A 20,512-nucleotide genomic window follows, 5' to 3' on the forward strand; every position below is an offset into this window, starting at 1 on the left:
CTACAGAGCGACATCAAGCAGCGTCTTACAACACTGTGAAGAGCAGAATGTTTGAGAAAGCAACATAAGAAGAAAGAACGAACAAGGACTGCCTTCTACAGAGACCCCTACAAGTTCGTCAGAGACCTCTTTGTCAAGGAGAAAACTGGGACCCTTAAAGCACCTGTCAGGGAACTGGAGGAACACCTGAGGAAGACCTACTCCGACATCCAGGGACATGTGCCAGCCAGCATTCCGGATGAAATGGCACCAATCCAGCCACCTGAGATTCAGATGGACACAAGGCCCCCGACACGGAGTGACATTGAAAACACAGTAAAGTGGGCAAGAACTGCCTCAGCACCTGGGCCCAACAGCATTCCATATAGGTTCTATAAGAACACGCCGGGTGTCCTTAAATACCTCTGGAGGTTGATGAAAGTGGCATGGGAAAAAGGAATAATACCAACGGCATGGCGACGGGCGGGAGGGATCCTGATTCCCAAAGAGAAGAATTCCTCAACCATCGGTCAGTTCTGACAAATCTGTCTTCTGAAAGTAGAAGGAAAGATATTCTTCAGGATTAAGGTCCAAAGGCTTTCAACATTCTTGCAAAGAAAGAACTTTGTCAAAACCTCAGTGCAGAAGGCAGGGATTGGTGGATTTTCAGGTTGTCTGGAACACACAAATGTAACCTGGCACCAGGTACAGACAGCCAAGAAGGAGAAGAAGGACCTGCATGTTGTATTCTTAGATCTTGCCAATGAATTCGGGTCAGTGCCTCATGAGATTTTGTAGACAGCGTTCAACTTCCTCCAAGTCCCAGAGGGCATCACAAGGCTGGTCAAGGCTTATTTCCAGGACCTCCAGTTCTGTATTACAACACAGGCCATTACAACTGCCTAGCAGCATCTCGAGATTGGCATGCACCACACCCCCATTGGCATTTACCATGGCAATGGAGCTCATTATTCGAGCTTCCTGGCGGGTGGTTGGAGGGGAACGGCTAAAGAGCAGATTGCAACTTCCTCCAATCAGGGCATATATGGACAACATGACGACCATAACAACAAGTGCATGCACCCAACGCCTGCTGGATAAACTCCAGAGGAATACTGAATGGGCACGAATGGAGATAAAACCCAGCAAATCCCGTAGTATCTCCATTTTCAAAGGCCAGCTCACCAATGAGAGGTTCCACGCCAACAACGAGCCAATACCAACCATTCTAGAGAAGCCTGTCAAAAGCCTTGGCCACTGGTACAGCACTGAGCCAAAAGACTCAAAGCAGTTGGAGCAACTCAAACAAGATACCATCAATGGCCTCAAGCAGATCAACAGCACAGCACTGCCTGGAAAGCTGAAACTGTGGTGCTTTGAGTTTGGGCTGCTGCCCCGCCTCATGTGGCCAATCTCCATCTATGAGGTCACTACATCCCATGCCAATCGGCTGGAGAGGCTGGTGAACGCACAAGTGAGGAAATGGCTTGGACTGCCGAGATGCCTTAGCAGCGTAGGCTTGTACGGCAACGGAGCCCTCTCCCTACCGATCTCAAGCCTGGTTGAAGAGTACAAATGTGCCAAAGCAAGACTGGAGATGACTCTCACTGAATCCCAGGATCCATTCGTCAGAGGAGCTGCTCCAACCCTAGCTACGGGGAGGAAATGGAAGTCATCTGCAGCAGTCGCAGTGGCAAAGGCCGCCCTCAGGCAACGGGACATAGTAGGGCACATCCAACACGGTAGAGGTGGCCTTGGGTAGAAAACATCAACACCCACCTGGCAGAAGGCTACTCCAGCCCAACGGCGGCACATGGTGGTGGAGGAAGTGCGCCACCAGGAGCAAGCAGCCAGGTGTGCCACAGCAGTCTCACAAGCTCAGCTAGGCCACTGGATGAAGTGGGAAGGCGTGGAGAGGAGGAAAATCCCATTGAGTGACATGTGGCGCATGGAGTCCAACAGGCTAAGCTTCATCATTAGAGCCACAAACGATGTCCTGCCCTCTCCAACCAACGTACATGCCTGGTATGGAGAGGACCCAGCCTGTCTCCAGTGCGCAGCCCCAGCGACCCTCAAACACATCTTGGTGGGTTTAAAGACCAGCCTAATCCAGGGAAGATACACCTGGCGCCACAACCAGGTGCTGAAGTGTTTGGCTGCCGAAATCGAGAACAGGAGAACAACCTGCCATGCCTCTAAATGTCCAGACCACAGGCCCAAGGAAAACGACCTTTGTTCGGGAAAGGGATAAAAGAGGGACCAAGTCCTCTCCTTCAGAGCCAGGCCCACTCAACGCAGCCCGGGACTGGGAAATGCGGGTGGACCTCACCCAGAGGCTCACCTTCCCACCTGAAATCGCAGCGACCAACCTGCGCACAGACCTGGTCCTCTGGTCCAAATCCTGCCGGCATGTTTTCGTCGTTGAGCTGACCGTCCCATGGGAAGATGCCATCGATGAAGCATTTGAGCGGAAGAGACTGCAATATGCCAACTTAGCAGCTGAAGCAGAGGGGCGGGGCTGGAATGTCAAGATCTGGCCAGTGCAGGTCGGCTGTAGAGGCTTTGTGGCCAGGTCCACCACAAGGCTCCTGAAGGAAGTAGGGATCAGAGGGCAGGCCCAACGGAAGGCAATTTAAGAACTTGGCACTGCAGCAGAATGGAGCAGCCACTGGCTATGGCTGAAACGCAAAGATGCTGTATGGGCTGCCAAGTGACCGCGTGGTGCCACTGTGCGTCACACACCCGGGAACTAGGGTGACCACCTGTCCCGTTTAAGGCTATTTTGTCCCGCTATTTCAGTGTTTGTCCCGCGTCACGCATATCAGGACAATGTCCCGCTTTTCCATTCATTGGCAAAAAAAAAAAAAAAAAAAAAGAATACAAACAAAATGAACCAGCCCAGAGCGGGTCTATTCATCTACCTCTATGCTCTGATCTGCGCGAGCGGAGAGCATTTCGAACGCGGAATCCGCGCACAGCGCTTCTGATCGCCCCCCACATTCACCTATCTGACTGGCCGCACACAACAGGGGGGCGCCGCGCGCACCCGCTTCGTTCTATTTTTCACGCGAGCCGCGAGCACCGAGACCGCCAATTGTCAAGCTGGATCAAGCAGATCGGACCAGACAGGACGTCGGAAACAGGCCAACTGAGGAGCCCAACAAATCCCTGTTCAGCTACCTGTGCAACAGCAGCCTCTCCTGGTGGAGAACATGATGTCAAACCACATGCTGGATGTGATTCTCATCAAAAAAAGGTCCGACAGCAAGAGACATCTAAATCAATGCTGTCTCGTTTTTATTGAGCCTATGCAGTGAAATAGAGGATCTTACTGGAGGCTGTAAGGTCAAGCAAAAAGTATAAATTCAAATCAAATCAAACTTTATTTGTAGAGCACTTTTCCATATTTATAAAAAAAATGCAAATTGCTGAACAGTAAAAAGAAGAAAAGAAGAAAAAAAATCAAGAAAAACTAAGCTGAGAGTCAATGGTCAAATAATCATGTTTTATTGTGTATGTATCTAAGCCAAGATTTTCACACAGTGCGCTAGTTGAATTCTGTCAGTATGGTGTGTTGGAAGCGCATATAGGCCTGTTGGTTATTGTCCTGTATACTTGAAAGGCTGTATGTTCGGCCTTTTCGGTGCTTTTAGATGGATTATTAATGTCAATGTGTCAATATATGTTTTACTTAAGTAAGTAAAACACATTTGTTACTTAATTCTGTGTGATGTTTCCTGAAAATATTTAAGCTACATATTAAATATTTTGTTTTACTGGTCTTGTGGTCTAAACTGTGAAGTGTATGGTCAGGGTTTACAGATGGTTGCGTCCATCCCACCTTGTCCCTCCAAAACATGGCAGGTGTCCCACTTTTTGTCTTTCTGGAGGTGGTCACTCTACCGGGAACTGATCACCTTGTGGTGGGCCAACCTCTGCAGAGGGTGTCTTGTTATAAGAGGCCGAAACACCCAATGAAGCTTGAGGCAAACAACTGAAGATGTGGAGTACTGGTGTCATTGCGTGATCAGTGGCAAATATCACCCAAGAGTAGAGGACATCTCCAATGACGTTCAACTGGTGTGCTGAATTATAGGGATAATTAACGTCTAGTCCTATTAAGAAGTCAGTGGGAAAGGGGTATAAGTGTGGTGTACCCTAGCTTTTTTGTTGATCATGATGTACATTTCTCAAATAATTGACTCGTCAGTAATCTGTGCTTTTGGTAAGTTATTGTACTGTTGGAGAACATTTTTCTGAATCAGTGTAGTTCAAAGTCATTATTTTCCATGGTGTTAAACAGCAGGGTAAAGTCGAGCTACGATGTTTCCAATCAAGTTCGTGCGGATAACAGTGTTTACACCTTCACGCAGATGGTTTTCAGATGGGTTATGTGAAGACCTGTTGTTTGGCAGCAAGGCGTCCTGTTTGTATATCTTGATTTCCCTAAAAACACTGCCCCGTGTGAGGGTTGAACTCACGACCTTCAGATTATGAGACTGACGCGCTGCCTACTGCGCCAACGAGGCCTGAAAATGTGCATTATTGTGTGGTTGTTCACTTTTCTCAGTTCCAGCCGTTCACAAGAAAACCACTACAGTACAATACAATACAATACAATACACTGCTCTCTGTGCATTTACATGACTCAGTTGTTTTCATAAATGGCACTGTCTAACCATCAGAACTTGAGTAGCAACTGCAGTCACAGAACACTGGTGCAGTATAATGTGAATAGATTTGAGTGAGTCAAGGCAACAACATCACAATTGACAGAACTACCTGGTATCAAAATATGATACCTTTGTTGCTGTTGGTTTTCTACTTAATATAAGTGCCTTGTTATTGTGAAGCATTGAGAGTTTTTATTTACAGTTGACACTTTCAAAAGAAAGTTGTGAGGCTCTCCAGATGAAATGAAAAGAAATGCAAGTTATCTAGAGCTGCAGGGTTTATGTTTGATGACCACCGTCACATTCTGAAGTGCTTGATCTGCTAAACTGACAGTCTTTGACATGTTCCCTCTTCATGAGCATTATCCTCACAAAGAAGTGGTCAAGGCGAGGTTTGAACTCACAGCCCTCGGTTTATAATATCTACTTATAACCTTAAATGTTTTAGAATGGTAGCAATGCATGTGTGGTGAACTTCAACTCGTTAATAGATTGTAATGTACAATTCTCATGCAATTGACTCTTCAGTACACTGTTCTTTTTGATGAGTTCCGGTGTGGACATTTTTTTTTATCACAAATTTAGTTAACATTTCATCATTTTTCATGGTAGCGATAGAAGTGTAAGACAGAGCTACTATTTCCAGCAAGTTTGTTGGGGGAATGGCGATTACTTCCTACTGTAGACTTGAAGATAAGTTTTCATGAAGACTTGTGAGTGTACAGCCACCTGTCCCATTTGTAGATCACGATTTCCCCCAAAAGCACTGCCCCGTGTGAGGGTTGAACTCACGACCTTCAGATTATGAGACTGACGCGCTGCCTACTGCGCCAACGAGGCCTGAAAAAGTAGTCTTTTGTGTGGCTGTTCACTTTTCTCAGTTGTAACCGTTCACAAGAAAAACAACGGATGAACAATACACTGCTCTCTGTGCATTTACATGACTCAGTAGTTTTTTTGAATGACACTGACTAACCATCAGTACTTGAGAAGCAGCTGTAGTCAGAGAACAGTAGTGCAGTCTGACATGAATACTTTGGAATGAACCATGACAGCGAAATCACAAATGAAAGATAGAACTACCTCGTATCAAAATATGATACTTTTGTTCCAGTTGGTTTTCAACTTAATACAAGCATCTTGTTATTGTGAGGGTTTTTATTTACACTTGACATTTTGAAAAGAGAGTTGCTAAGCTCGCCAGATGAAATGCAAGTTATCTCCAGCTGTAGGATTTACATTTGATGACCATTGTGACATTCTGAAAAGCTAGATCTACTCAACTGGCAAGCTTTGACCTATTCGATTTTCATGAGAATTACCCTTCCAATTAACTTGTTAAGGTGAGATTTGAACTCTCAACCTTCAGGTTTTAAAATGTACCTTTAACATTGAGGCTCCTATTTTGACGGTGCAACACAGAGGGTGCTTGTGTTGAAATGGGCGTGGCCGCACACCAGGAAGAGGTGTCGACAGATTCAGCTTTGCGCAGTAATATTTCCGTGCGGAAGGTGTGCGCTGGCTGGAGAGCGGACAGTCTGGTGATAATTTATCTGAAAACCTCACAGGCAATTAAAGCTAGGGTTGGCAATTTGAATGAGATACATTTTTTTAAATACTGGTTAAAATGATCTTTATGACCCGATGGGAAGCAATTCATAGCGTGTTCTTAAAGTAGTTTGGAAAATATCCGCTATCTACAGCAGGAGTAAAACGGGAAAAACAGCAACCAATCGTCTTGACGGGACACCTTTTTTTAAACCAATCAAATCCCTTCGCCGTTCGACCTGCCCCCTGCGCGTACATGTCAATGGCGTGCACTGACCCTGGTTCAGTACGCGCGTAGAAGGACGGAGCGTCGTTGCAGAATGGCGGAGAAGAATGTTTGGGGCTTTACTTACCGGTGAGTGCGCCATAACTTGGAGTAGTCCAAATAAAGAAAAACGAAGAAACGAAGCGCTGAGGACAGGTTACGCCAGGAACGCACTGGTCTCCGCTCCCAACGGAGCTCCTCCAATGGGGTGGGAGCTGGGCGGAGCCTTGGGGAGATGCTACATTCGTGCTACATGCTAGTTTTCCAAGATTGCCAACCCTAGCTTTAAGTCCTCACTTTCTCCCCAGTTGAATTTATGGCCACACACTGTACAATATTAACAAACTGAGTGAATGTGAAGCAGGACAGAGCGAAGGACACAGAGCTGGGAGCAGGGTACTGGGGGGAGGGGGATCAACCAAAGATACCGCCACCATTTTCTCATAATTGTTTATCTTTTTTTCTGAGACGGCTGGATTGTAATGTGTTTGATAGGAATTATTTCAGAGGATATTGATCTAGATGAGAACCAGCAGCGGTTCAGTCACATAGACTCACCTCCGCTCTGCTGTGCAGCTGCACTCAGTGATCGGCGCACAGACAGAGGTGACCAGTTTATACCTGTGATTCGTTGTGCTTTAGCATATTTCTGTTAAAGAGTTATGATGCACATAAATCAAAACCTATCTGTCCTGTGGCTTGGAAGTTTTTATTTAGCCTTGAGCAGGGCGTCTGCAATTATGTCATTTCTTTTTTTCCAATAAACTGTTTGTCTGCTCTTTTGTTGCAGATTATGTATAACGAAAAAGCATACATATTGTTGGTTTAAGCTTAATTCCCCTCAGTCTGGGATGTGGTTGATTGGCCAGGAAATAAAATGTATTTGTAGCAACCCTTGGATTTACGAGGCGTGAGATCGGACTGATGCGTAAGGTTTTCTTTGTTCCCATTAAGATGCACTCCTTACCACACTGTGAAAGTGTTTTAAAAACATGAATACAAGAAAAAAAAAGTAAACATTTTACATTATAATCGGATCCTTACAACAAACTTTACACAACAATTAGTTCACCGTACATACCTCACTGCGCTCTCCAAGGAATGCAAACTAGTCCAAGTGAGGCCGCCAGTAGCAGCGGCGGCTACCTGATGGCTGTGTCAAAGCTACGACTGAAAGCCAAGCGGGCGTATTTCAGTGGTCGCGCGCAGGTAACTTCTGGGTCATTTAAGTGTTTACAATGCAAAAAATATAGCTTATACAAAATAAAACATTATTCTTCATTTTTCTCACAATATTCAAATCAACATTTGTCCAGCCCTTTGTCTCTTTGCCAATTTTGTTTTCATTTAAAGGACCTACAGCATGCAAAATCCACTTTTTTAAGGTTTTAAGCATGCCCCAAAGTTGATTTCCCTTTAAAACCATCCCCAAAATGTTATTTGACTTCATCCACGCATGTCTGAGTAATCTCTTTCAGTCTGCTGCTCTTTACAGCAGCCTCTCCCTTCGGGTAGAAAACAGCTCGTTTGAAACTCTTCAAACCTAAGTACGTCACAAAAGTTGAACTCCTCCCCACCACTCTTCTCCCACCCCACCCCCACGCAGACAACACGCCCACTCTCCTCTGATCAGCACGCAGCTGATTCGCATTTTCCACTGAGCAGACCCCCCCCCTTTCCCCGCAGGCCCTCGGCAATCAGCGTTGCCGCTTTTTGTATCTCCGATTACAGATATAAACTTTAACCATCGTCTGAAAGCAACAATCAAGCAAGAGCAAGAGTCTGAAGGGTCTGCGCTTCGTGAGTTTCTAACAGGAAAAGATGTTTTTCCGTGTCTCCGCGTGTAGAGAAGCTAAAGCTAAAGAGCTAAAGCTAACCCTTAGAGACGCTAACGTAGCTCCGATTGGTTGAAGTAGCTGTCAGTCAAAGTCCACAGGGGGGGAGGCGGGATTTTCAGTGAAACTGAGCGTTTTCTCTTCTGGGTTTCAGAATTAACCTCCGAAAATCCTTTATTTAACACAAAATGACTTTTCCTTAGCGCCAAAAATAAACTGTTACCATGTTAATGCCAATAATAGGGTTTGGACTAGCTAAAAAAGCATGATACAGGCCCTTTAATACAAGTTTAAACGCAATAAAATAACATTATGGCCATTTACAGTATTTAATCATGTTAATTTAGCAGTGTGCTTTGCTGCAGTGCATTTAAAAATGAGGAGAGGCATTCATTTGATTGGTCGAGATTATGCTCATCTTGGCTAAACCCACTTTCTCTCCTCTCTCTTGCGACGCTTGTACCAATGGGCAGGATGGAGCGGTGACTGCGCCACTCTGCGCCCCGTCAAGAAAATTGCAAAATGTTCTAGACATGCCCCGTTGACGGGCTGGAAGTCTGCTTGCGCAGCGTTTAGGCGAGATGCAGTTTAGTAAATTAGGGCCTTGAATGTTCTTTATTTGTAATAATACAATACCCCTTTCCCACTGGCCAAAAAATCCGCTTAAACCCGCTAATAATCGGCTCCTCATGGCAGTGTGAAAGGGTTTAATCGACATTTAGACCCGGGTCTTTCAACCCTGCAGCTGACCCGGGTTTTTACCGTGTCGCTGCTACCGGCTTTTAGTGGGAGGGATACATCCAGGAACTTACGTGATGACGTCGACGCAGCGTGGCTACATTAGTGCGCTAGTTGTTGTCTGTGGACACAGCGTGAGATTTCCTTCGTCAAGATGACCCAGCAGTTGCAAGATAGCGAGACCAGAGAGCTTCTCTTGATCCGTGGGGAAGAGGAGATTTGTCTACAGGTAACGGGGACTGTGTTACGCTGCATTGTTTACTTTTGTTGTGCTCCGTCACGCTGATGATGTCATCGACGTGGGACACCATCGGCGCGGGAAAACGCAGCGACGCGGCTCGCCAGTTAGACCCGGGTCTGCAGGCAGTGGGAAAGGAGTCTAAAAGCCGATTGTTAGCGGGTCGAAAACACGGTTCGACCCGCTAGTTGCAGTGGGAAAGGGGTATAAGTAACTTATGCAATTTTTTTCCCCCCTAGATAGATCGCCAGTCCAACACATGGCAGACACAGAACGACAGACAAGGAGGCATACGCTTGAATTCAAACTAGTGAGCAACTTAAGATCACTAATTAACATTACATGCATACTCTGAGAAGCAACTAAGAGCACCTGGAGAAAACACAGATACACATAAAGAGTTTCTAACTTATTATGTAAATATCACATGAGTGTTTTATATTGACTTCAAAACAAAATTATATACTTTGACACTACACACAGTTGTGTCATGACAGTGACTGAAAATTACAAATGCACAATTTTGTGTGTGTGTGTGTGTGTGTGTGTGTGTGTGTGTGTGTGTATACCTGGGAGCTGATGATTCTCTGGGAGGATCTCTCGATGTTGGCAGGAAGACCAAAGAATGCAGGCCTGTCATCCTCTGGGAGATTCTCTATTACGCTGCGGTAGTCCTGGGAAACACAAACACACACACATACACACACACAGAAAGCCACCAATATGCAAAAATGAAGAGAAAAACAATTGAAACGGTGCTGCCTATCTAAACCTAAAGCCTATCAAACAACAGACCTTGTATTACTAAATAAAAGGTGAATTTTTGAAGCGCCACTGTACGGTTTGGGGGAAAATGTGCAGTTTCGATGTGGTGCTTCTTCATGCTATCAAACCATATCAGAATCGCTCAGGTTGCACCTCAAAGCATTAAAAGTAAATCTCATCTTCTACTTTCAGCCAACTGTTAAATTGTACACACAGACCATGAACACAACACAAAGCAATAGCAATCCGAAGCCACTCGTGTTGTCTTGGGGGTAAATGATGGCATTTATTTGGGGCTACTTTACCCAGCAACCTATAATGAAGCTAGCACAACAAAATCTAATTGAACAATACAGACCAAACTGCAAATAGGAAATCTAGTCATGCTTTGGAGCATTAATTCACCACCTTTTCTCTGAATTGTTTTTCCTGTGTGCTAATGCACCTGGGTCCAATAAGGGAACAAAAAGTTTCGACTTAAGCGTTTAAAGTTGCAAAACAAAGCGCAGTTCTTCCTTTTTAACATTTCTCAGTAGAAACAATTAACGTCTTAAACATCTAAATGAGGTATGGCTTTAGCGTTTCACACAGCAACTCTACCATCATCTACAATATTGTGCTTTGCCAAACAGCTATGCTCATGAATCAGGCTGAAAGCCTTACCATTATGGAGCACGAGCTTGGGAGGCTGATCTGAGGTGGAAAGAATCGGCCTCCTCCTCTGCTCCTCTTTTGTCCGGCAGAAAGAGAGGATGACAGCAGGCGCGCAGAGAAGAACTGCTCCAGGTAGGAGCGTAAGATGCGGAGGTCAGAGGGGTTGTCAATGCGTCCGCCATAGATGGCGCTCTCCAGCAGACCGTGGACAAACTCCCACTGGAACTGTTTACCACCTTGAACATGCCAAGACAAATATGCATCAAGTGAGAAGTACGTATGGCTAGTTAGTGCACAAAGACTAAGCATGGAAAAAAAAAAAAAAAAAAAAAAAAAAAAAAAATGGCAATAGGAAATTGTTCCCAATAGTAAGCAGTGAGAAGTTATGAGAAGCATAACTGCGATATAAATTTTATAAGAGTACTCAGGAAATTGCTTGCAAAAGTACTGGCATTACAGTGATGGGATATTCCCAAAACCCACTCAGATTAAAGCTTGACATATTGAACATACCTTCAAACAGCCGATCAATGATCTCAAATCCAGCCCGGAGGTCCGACAAAGAAAACTCATAGAACTTGGTCCAGCCCTGAATAAAACATACAGGCGAGGGATAAAAAAACACAATGAAGTTGCATAAGCATAACAACATGTCAAATTTTGATGTTTTTTTCTTAATCTAAACAGTGAGAAAGACAAAGAATTGATATAATTACCACCTTTTCAGATACAAATATTATCTAAATTCAAATACCTGCAGATGGGAACATAAGCTGGATAAAAAAATGTGACGGTTAAACCTTTTTTCTGCTATTATTGAAGGGACTATGTCAGAAAGTTGGTCCAATCATCCAGACCTAACCACTGATCAGTTGATTCAAATCTCTCTGCCTCTGCATATAAGAAATAAGAAAAACCTGACAGTGTTGAGATCAAGGGTCTGGACCGCACTTTCACTCCCGAGCTGTTGAGCAGCATAAGGAGGAGGCAGTTGCGGCTGTACAGTTTATGGTTCTCCTACACGCTAATGAGGCTACTGAATGCTGAATTCATAAATTCTTGAAAGAGCATTCTGTCTCGTTTGTTCAGACTGCAATCTGCCAACTATCCGTCAGCAGAATAAGACAAATCTTTCATGGGCTCCACCCACACAGCCAGCTCTGCAACGCATTCCACCAATGGATGTTCGTTATAGTTGTGGCACTATTTGAAGTGGGAACAAACGGACTTTCCACAGGTAGCAAGGTTTGTTTTGTTTTTCTTTTTTTTCCCCAGGAAAAAAAAAAAAAATATTGGAATTAAAAAAAACTTGTGTGACAAAAAGTTGAGAAAACGGTTACAGTAATAATGAAGAAAACAATGGAAGCATGATGGCCACAGCTGGAGGAACAAACTACGGTAATGAAAGAGTTTTCAGACAGGAAGCTGCAGGATGAGGGTTATCGATGGTGCTGTTACATGTCAAGGAAATGAAAGAAGGGAGAAAAAAAAATGTGTTTGTGGTTGGGGGGGGGGGGGTTACGTCGCTTCATATGACACATGAAGCCACACACCCACCTATCAGTCAGAGCACAGAGCGAACTGTCACCACACGTTTGATCCTTCATTTGAAAAGAAGCTCAGTATACGTTACATATTATCAGATCACGTCGCCAAACTGAACAAGGTCCCCCTGACATCTGACATCACCATGGTCAGAAGTGTCGCTGAGAATGCACAAAAAAGTGGGAGCATAGTGACTGACAACACGGGGACAGTATGCCAGCACACATCACCTCGCAAAACAAGGACAAAATTAAAGCTACATATCAGTCATAATCTACCAAATAATCATCTCTGAGGACTGTGCTGACATTCTCCAGCCAGTCGACAGCACAGTGAAGTGGAATTTCAAAGCTCTCTTCCATCATCTGTGCGAAATATGGATGACGAATGGAGAATTTAGCTTGGATGAAATGGACAGTTTTCCTCAGGGTTGTGTCATGGATCAATGAAGCCTGGAACTCAGTCACAAGCACAACTATCCAGTATTTCAAAATCAAAAATATTTATTTTTTATGCCTTCATGAGAAATAAGTTGAGAAAACACTCTCATACAGCAATGAGACACTTATATATGTTTCTTCTTCGTGATGCATTTTCAACAGATGCAACTTATACTAAGATATAACTGGTACTCCTGAAAACAAGAGAGAGAAAAAACCTTCCAGTATGAGGATAGTTCTGTTTAGGAATTCAATGATGAGCCGATCGGTGGACAAAAACCATGGAGTCGTGTTCAATAATCCTCAAATGATCCTCAATCACGAAGTAATACTTTGTTTTTTTGCCTGTGTGTGAGTGTGTTAGCACATTTTTCACTGCATTTGACAAATGTGCCTACATATGTGAGTGAGTCTGCAGATTGTGCACATGCATGTTTGCATTTGCTTTATGAACAACGCTGGCTGCTTATTCAATGTCTGGCTCTAATGAGAATAGCTACATTGGTGTTTATTGATTGGAAACACTTCAGAAAGGGAGCAATCACATGTTCGCCAGGCATAATGAGTCACTAATTTTGTTGTCCTCTAATCATCAAACAAAAAACTAAATTATTCCTGCACACATACATACGAACCCCTGATCTGCTTGTTCTGATCTCAACTCCTTTAGTTTCCCTCTATTTGCGTCTTTCTATTTTTCCCTCTCAATTGATTTACCTGTTTGTTTTAATAATTCGTTATTTGTTTTCTGACCAAGCATGTAAAGAAGAAGACTGATGAGTGAATTAATGAGAAAAGCAAAGAGGTTCGCAGACGATGCAAGAAGAGAATAAGTGAGGTTGGAGTGGATGGAAAGAAGCTGTGACTGTTTCAATAATTAGCTGTGTTTCCAGATGACAGTTAACATTAACATTTAAAATGTTTAAAATGAAAATAATCACTGGAGATTCGGACAGACAGAGAGCAAGAAACCAAGGAGCTAAGAGGAAGGATGAAACCAGGAAAAGGTAAGCATGGTAAAGTGAGAACATGTTCCAAATTAAGGATTCCAGTGACCAAGTTTATTTCCTTGCAAAAACCACAGTGAGGGAAATGACAGAGGAGAGATTAAAGAACACAAAACTTGGTGGAAAATAAGAGGGCAAAACAAAGTAAAAGCTGTGGCAGCTTTAAAAGAAGAGCCTATTATTTTCATCTCTCAAGTGCTTGGATTCACTCAGAGTATGGTTTGATAGAAGACACAGAGCTTCCTGCAGTAGAATGACGTCACATCTTCTTCAATGAGACCTTGGTCAGGTGACTGTGCTGATATACAAGGCTGATAATATGTTCACAGACACAACAAGATCGTCCTAGTTTATTAATGTACCTCTCTACTCTCTACATTTTTCACAACTGCTCTCATAAGAAGTACATTTAAGGACAAAAGGCTCAAGCAAGCTGATCTTTCCAACTTTTCATCACTGATTCAACATTTAGTGTTCAACATTTTTTGAATATTCATAGAAAAGTTAAAGCTTTCAAATCAGGTTAGTATTAAAAAAAAGTTGAAACACTGGAATCAGTTTCAACGTGAATCAAACACTGGGAGAGTAAACTAGAAACTGAAGGGAAATGAGGAGGAAACGTTACGGCAGTTGACTGAATAATGTTCCTTCTTCATTCCTGTAGCGTTCAGGTCACCACTGACGTTATTATGTAGTCACTCAGAGGCAGATATTTATGTCTGTAGACATGACATTGCTATTGAACTGCAGCCAAAAATAAGAGTAATTACCTCTCCCAGATGCGATGGGTCAATACTTCTATTTTTAGCTGCCTTTTACGCTTCACTCTTCAGAAGCCTTGACCGTGTGTGGCATCGTAGGCCTTGTATTTCTCAAGTACGTATTTGACATTTCACACCTATTGGCCATCAGGTGGCACTCATGAAGTGTGAGGTGAAGATGCCACTCTGAAGCTTTATCAACATGGGGGCTGTTTTCAAAATGCGGGCAGGCAGAAGGTTTACTACGAGCTCACACACAGCCAAACACACATATGCACACACACAAAGACTCTGCCGGAGGCACTGCTCCAACGGCAAGTATGTTTCCTCTGCTGGTCAGTGAGACTAAAGACAGCTGGTCTGTGGAGTAGTTTATTTTTACTCCACTGGATGTCCATAGATTAGCTGGCCAGGAACATTTGTTATTTCTAAAGACATTAAAGCATCTGAGTGTTTGTAGGCAACAGTGTCCATGTGCACCAGTGGCCAATGCTTGTGGCGTACACACACACACACACACACACACACACACACACACACACACACACACACACACACACACACACACACACACACACACACACTTGTAATCAGGAAAGTGGCAGGAGGAAGAGCGAAGCTCGGCAAGTTTGTAAATCTCCAGAATGTTACCTTTTAGGTCGAACAGGAACTGAAATAGTAAACTTCCCAGAGTTTTAATGTTCTATCCATGGACTTGTAGTTTAGTTATCTCGATTTGAGACAAATGCTTGTCAAATGTCAGATAAAATTCCCTTCTTTTCTCTTCTGGTATAACTATATGAAATTACTGAGCCTGCACTCATAGACAGTCCCAAACATATAATGTTAAAATATTGTGTGAGCTCTAACTCTGAACCCTGGAATGAAGAGACAGAAAAAAAAAAAAAAAAAAGCAAACTACTGCACTAAAACAGTCGCTGATATTATACTACTGGTCTACAAGGCAGATATGATTAAAAAAATATATGATAACATAAAAAGTTTTATCTAGACTTTAATGTTTTCAAGGTGTTTATTTGTGCGATTATATTAAGCTTGAAATTAAAGCCATATTCATGGTGCGCCATGAAATGTCAGAGGCAGTGGTAAGTATAGGCACTCTGGTATTGTCAATGGTTACAATATTTCAACAGCTTTTTCCATATTTTAAACTGGTTTACAAACAGAGATATAAGGAATGCCGTAATCATGCCACCCCTTGTTATTTCGGTGGATTTGTGTTACCTGTGGTATGTAGTTCCGTCTCTCTTGACAGACAGCGTGGAACCACGCCAGGCAAAACAAAGACTGCGATCTCACCAGAACACCACCTACACACACACACACACACACACACACACACACACACACACACACACACACACACACACACACACACACACACACACACACACACACACACACACACACACACACACACACACACACACACACACACACACACACACACAATTAGCACCATGTTAAAGCCATAATGTCCACAAGAAGTCATTATTTGAAAAAAAAAAAAAAAAAACTTATAAAAAGAGAGGAACTTACCTTTACTGATCTGCTCCGGAGTCCAGGACTCATATGTTCTGAGCAAATTTTTCTTCAGTCCTGGAGGAGCCTGAAGATGGAAAACGAAAGGAAGAATGGGATAATCAAATGATGAGACAGAAGGTGAAGGAGGAGGAGATTAAAAACCTATTTTTCTTGTGGTTCGAGATGTGAGCTGGTAGTCAGAGGACTGCCGGTTTGAATCTCACTGCCATATCCCTTCAGGTCCCATATGTGTTTGTCAATGCTGCCTTCCAATGTTGTACTCTAGCTTACCTAATCCACTCTTCCAAGGACTCAGCTTGTGTTTTGTGTTTGAGCATTTTTCAGTGACTATGGTTCCTCTGCCAACAATATGTGCCAATTATGATAAAAACAATGAGTACACATTAGCATAATTTCACAGATTATCAGCTTTGCTGAACATTTGGTGTACCCATCTGGGCGATTTCATAATATACCCAGTCAGTAGTGCATATCTTTTGTCAGAATAGGCCAATTCTTTCCATATGTTACAAACTTAGCACTACAAATGAGTTTAATCAGTTCCAGCATCAATCAAAGACATCACGCCTTTAAAATCCAGAAAATAACAGCTTTCAAAAACCAAAAATGAAAAAAAAAATCGAATCTATTTTTCCAATAATGAGGCTGATATTTGTCATATAGCTGAGAAATAATGTGCCGCAGTGATTCACTTGATGCAGAACTGTATGTGTATCCATGGAAAGTATGTCAGTAAGTTTACCCATGAAATTGTGTGTATCTGAACAGACAGACTGAAAGGCAGACAGGCATGGGAAGAGCCTGTTTGTGCAGCATGCTTGGCTGCTGAAGCAGCTAACCCCATGAGCACGACTTCCATCAGAAGCACACTGAGCACTAAAGCATGCATCACTAACACACAAGCTGCAGGCTTCTGCATCTCCTTGCAGAGTATATAGAGCAAGAAAGGCACACATGGGCAATCTCTGTTCATAGATAGAGAAAGCTCATTAAGAACAGTCAAGATGCGGTCATAGGCAAGCGCATCTGTGAGTAGGCATAGAGAGGTGTACTTATCACATTGTGTCACGCAACGTGAGTTAGGTGAATGCAATCCAACACCAAACTTCTTCGCAGCATTATTATGTGGTTGCCTGTGCATGTGTTTGTTTTTTTGGTTTTTTTTTCCTGGAAGTACCTCGTAAGTGATCTTGAGACTGGACTGCAGAAGTATTGCAGGAAACCTGGAGTGAACTTCAGCAGTCAGCCAGAGACGGAACCCGGCTTTGGGACGCAGCACATTCAGTTCCTGTGAGAGGAAACGACATTTAAATTAGTTGAAATCATTGAAGCGGGAGTGAGCCTTACGCTGTAAATAATACCAGGACATGTCGTCATGATGGCCAGTAATTTCAGATGCTCAGTTACATTTCAAGTAGGCATTGCCAAGTGACATTTTCATTTCATCCTGGACATGAATCCCCTCACTCTGATAGATACCGTAAATTCACAGTATTTGCTTCTGTCTTCCTTGTGTTTTTCAGTATTTCTTCTTCTCACTGTCCCTTCATCTCCATATCCAGCTTCCCTCCTCTCACCTCTCCCCTCACGTTCCTTACCCATCTCTTTCTATTCTTCTCAAAGATTTGTGGCTAAAAATAGCATGGTGGCACCTAAGGGTCTTGTGTCATCTGATTGGCTACACACACACTGAGACACACACACAAACACACACACACACACACACACACACACACACACACACACACACACACACACACACAGAGAGAGTCAACTGTGATCAATGTGTTTCTGCGTCATTTGGAGACTAATTCATTCTCATGTGAGCTTATATGATTACAGAAAATCAAAGAATACAAGAACTGACATCCCTCATCCTCATAATAAACCCTTTGGTCTCAAGTTGTGTGTGTGTGTGTGTGTGTGTGTGTGTGTGTGTGTGTGTGTGTGTGTGTGTGTGTGTGTGTGTGTGCGTGCAAGCAAGCGTGCATGTGTAATTTCTTGCCAAAAATTTCCAACAACAACAGAAAGGCACAAAGTTTTAATATTCAATAAGAAGGACTGTCTATAGTTACCATTAGCAAAACTAATCTTACGCTTGTTGGAAAACATTCATATTGTTTAAAGTAGCAAGGAGCTAAACAGGTCACAGACAGCTAGTTTATCTGTTTTAATTGGCATGCTAATGATAAGAATCAAGACAAGGTAACTCCTGGTGTCGCTCCCATCATATTTTGAGTAGAGGTGATTTTATATCATTCACGTCATTCATCGAAGACGCAACTGAAAGTTCAGAACTTAAAGTGATTGCTATTTTTCTATAGTCCGTGTGACAAATGGATCATCATTCCTACATACTGTAATAATTCAGACACAATGAAAAATCCATAACCAAATGAATGGAGTGAATAACGTTCAAATGGTAGCGGTGTGAGGATATGAGTGGACAGGAATGAAAGGATATCTGAATTGCCACCCGAAATATTGAAGACCGACAAGCTTGCCCCTCATTCTCCCATTTTTCATTTCCCCTTTTTTTCTTACAGGCCAACTGTTACATTCAAGACAGGAAGCATCAAGGAGACAGATGGCAGGAAAAGGAAAAAGAAAAGTGGAAACAGCACTCAGAAATGCAAAAAGACTAAGCACAGATACAGCTAAGGAAATAGAGGCAGAGCTTAAAACAAAGCCTTCTATTGTAACCCATTCTACCTGCCTGCAGTGGATCAGGGGATTTTTCCCAACTCTCTCCTTTCACGTTCAAGCTATTTCACATTTTCCCCCTGCTCCCCACTTTCCCATGTTGCATCACTTTTTCATTTCAAGCTTGACTGCTGAGACTCCAACCTCATCGGTTGCAGTACAAATGGCGAGACAAAGACACTGTTAGAAAAAAAAAGAGACTGACAGAAAGAATTTTAGCCATATACAATATGAGGCAGGGAAACAGGAGTGGAAGCACAGACTAGTGAGAACAGAGCTAGGGTGTAGTATAAAAGGGAAAAAAAAAATCAGATAGCAAAAGGCAAAACGGAATGCTTGAAGAAGAGAAAAGAGAGTGGGGGGTGTGGAAGGACGTGTGCAGAAGAGAAGAGTAGCTATAAGACGTGTTTTAAGCCACACAGTAACACAGAGTGGACAGAGTGTCAGGGCTAACCTCAAGGAGCAAACCAGCATGGCCACACACAGGTGAAGGCTTCCACACACAAATACAAACACACGTGCAAGCCAATCAATGCCAACAACAAGCCCCCCCAGTGAGATCTGACCTGTAACAGTGACACAACAAGGAAAAGCACATGGGCACGAGCAGAAGTCAACAATGACTTGATAGAAACATGCGGGAGAAGTCATACGGATGGCAAATAAATTCCTGAATGCAACACACACACGCGCATGTTCAGGGAGTAAAATAACAAGAAAACACGGTCACACAAACAGCCAGACCAGAAGCGCGGCTATGGACAGACATGTGGAATGGGAAACATGAACGCACAGGCAAACGACAGAAGGTAATTTCAGATATGAAAATGTGGACAGCAAACAGAATGTGCTCTTATGTATGTGTGTAAAAGTGTTGTAAAGCTATAGATAAATACTAACAAGCTGGAGGGAAACAAGTAATAACGGTGACATTTTTAGTACACAGCGTCTTCCAGGTTGCCCGTTTCCACTGACCTTTCCTCCTGACATGAACTCTTCAACTTGAACAATTTACTAAACTCTGTTCGTTTAACTTTGTGCATTTTGTGGTGTGACTTATAGATCCAGACTTGATATCTTCCACTTTGCTGGATCACTGCATTCTGCATTTGAAGGAAATGTTAGACATTTCTATTTATTCTTTTGCAAAGCCGTTCTAGAGAAATGTCAAGGCGGTGCTCGCTGCTGTTATTTAACTAAACGACTCATAAAAAGTAAGGGAACTTGTGATTGGGACTTTTCTTCCTTGTTGTAAAAATGCTTTTCACCAGTAATTGTTATGCCATTACAAAGCTTTTTCTTATTAAGCCTTCTTTTTGAATCCAGTTTTTCTATTTACAATTGTTTAAGTGTTTTCAGTGCAGAGAGATATTAGAATGAGATTAACTCATAACTCCATTGAACACCTGTGACCTCGGTGTGCCATGGAGACCAACACAATTGTATTGAGACACTTGCAACAAACACGCATTCAAGAATAGGATGAAATCTAAGAACAGTGTAGAGGCAGGCTGGTGAGCTCTATGAGGAGGAGGAGGAGGAGGGTTCAGGTTGTGATATTTTGCATGATTCTTCCATACATGATTGAGGCTCATTTAATAATGGATTCATTTTTATATTGCCTTTATGTCTTGTTTCTACAAAAATCTCATACAGCAAACAGAAGTCAACAGCAAAAAAAAGTTGTTTGCATTTAAATATTTGGCAAATTATTCCCACTTACTCAACTCTGACACTCATCCTATAAATGCATGTTCCTTATCAGTGTGGGCCCATTGAAAAAGGCTTTCCAAAA

General features: G+C 42.9%; 1 protein-coding gene and 2 non-coding genes across 3 annotated transcripts in view; all 3 read right to left on the bottom strand.

Moving 5' to 3' along the window:
- The window catches only part of dync2h1 (dynein cytoplasmic 2 heavy chain 1), a 115,755-nt gene that overhangs the window by 22,353 nt on the left and 72,890 nt on the right, over positions 1-20,512 (bottom strand). Inside the window, exons 84-89 of the mRNA XM_030108001.1 lie at positions 17,192-17,302; positions 16,009-16,078; positions 15,694-15,779; positions 11,209-11,284; positions 10,705-10,931; positions 9,846-9,950 (exon numbers count right to left, since the gene is read on the bottom strand). Of these exons, the coding sequence (XP_029963861.1) occupies positions 9,846-9,950; positions 10,705-10,931; positions 11,209-11,284; positions 15,694-15,779; positions 16,009-16,078; positions 17,192-17,302 (675 nt within the window). The remainder of the gene's footprint in view (positions 1-9,845; positions 9,951-10,704; positions 10,932-11,208; positions 11,285-15,693; positions 15,780-16,008; positions 16,079-17,191; positions 17,303-20,512) is intronic.
- On the bottom strand, positions 4,436-4,508 carry trnam-cau (transfer RNA methionine (anticodon CAU)). The gene has a single exon. It is a non-coding gene; the product is annotated as a tRNA-Met (tRNA).
- Positions 5,420-5,492, bottom strand: trnam-cau (transfer RNA methionine (anticodon CAU)). Its single transcript has one exon. It is a non-coding gene; the product is annotated as a tRNA-Met (tRNA).

The sequence above is a fragment of the Salarias fasciatus genome, chromosome 14 (assembly GCF_902148845.1).
Source record: "Salarias fasciatus chromosome 14, fSalaFa1.1, whole genome shotgun sequence".
Lineage (NCBI taxonomy): Eukaryota > Metazoa > Chordata > Actinopteri > Blenniiformes > Blenniidae > Salarias > Salarias fasciatus.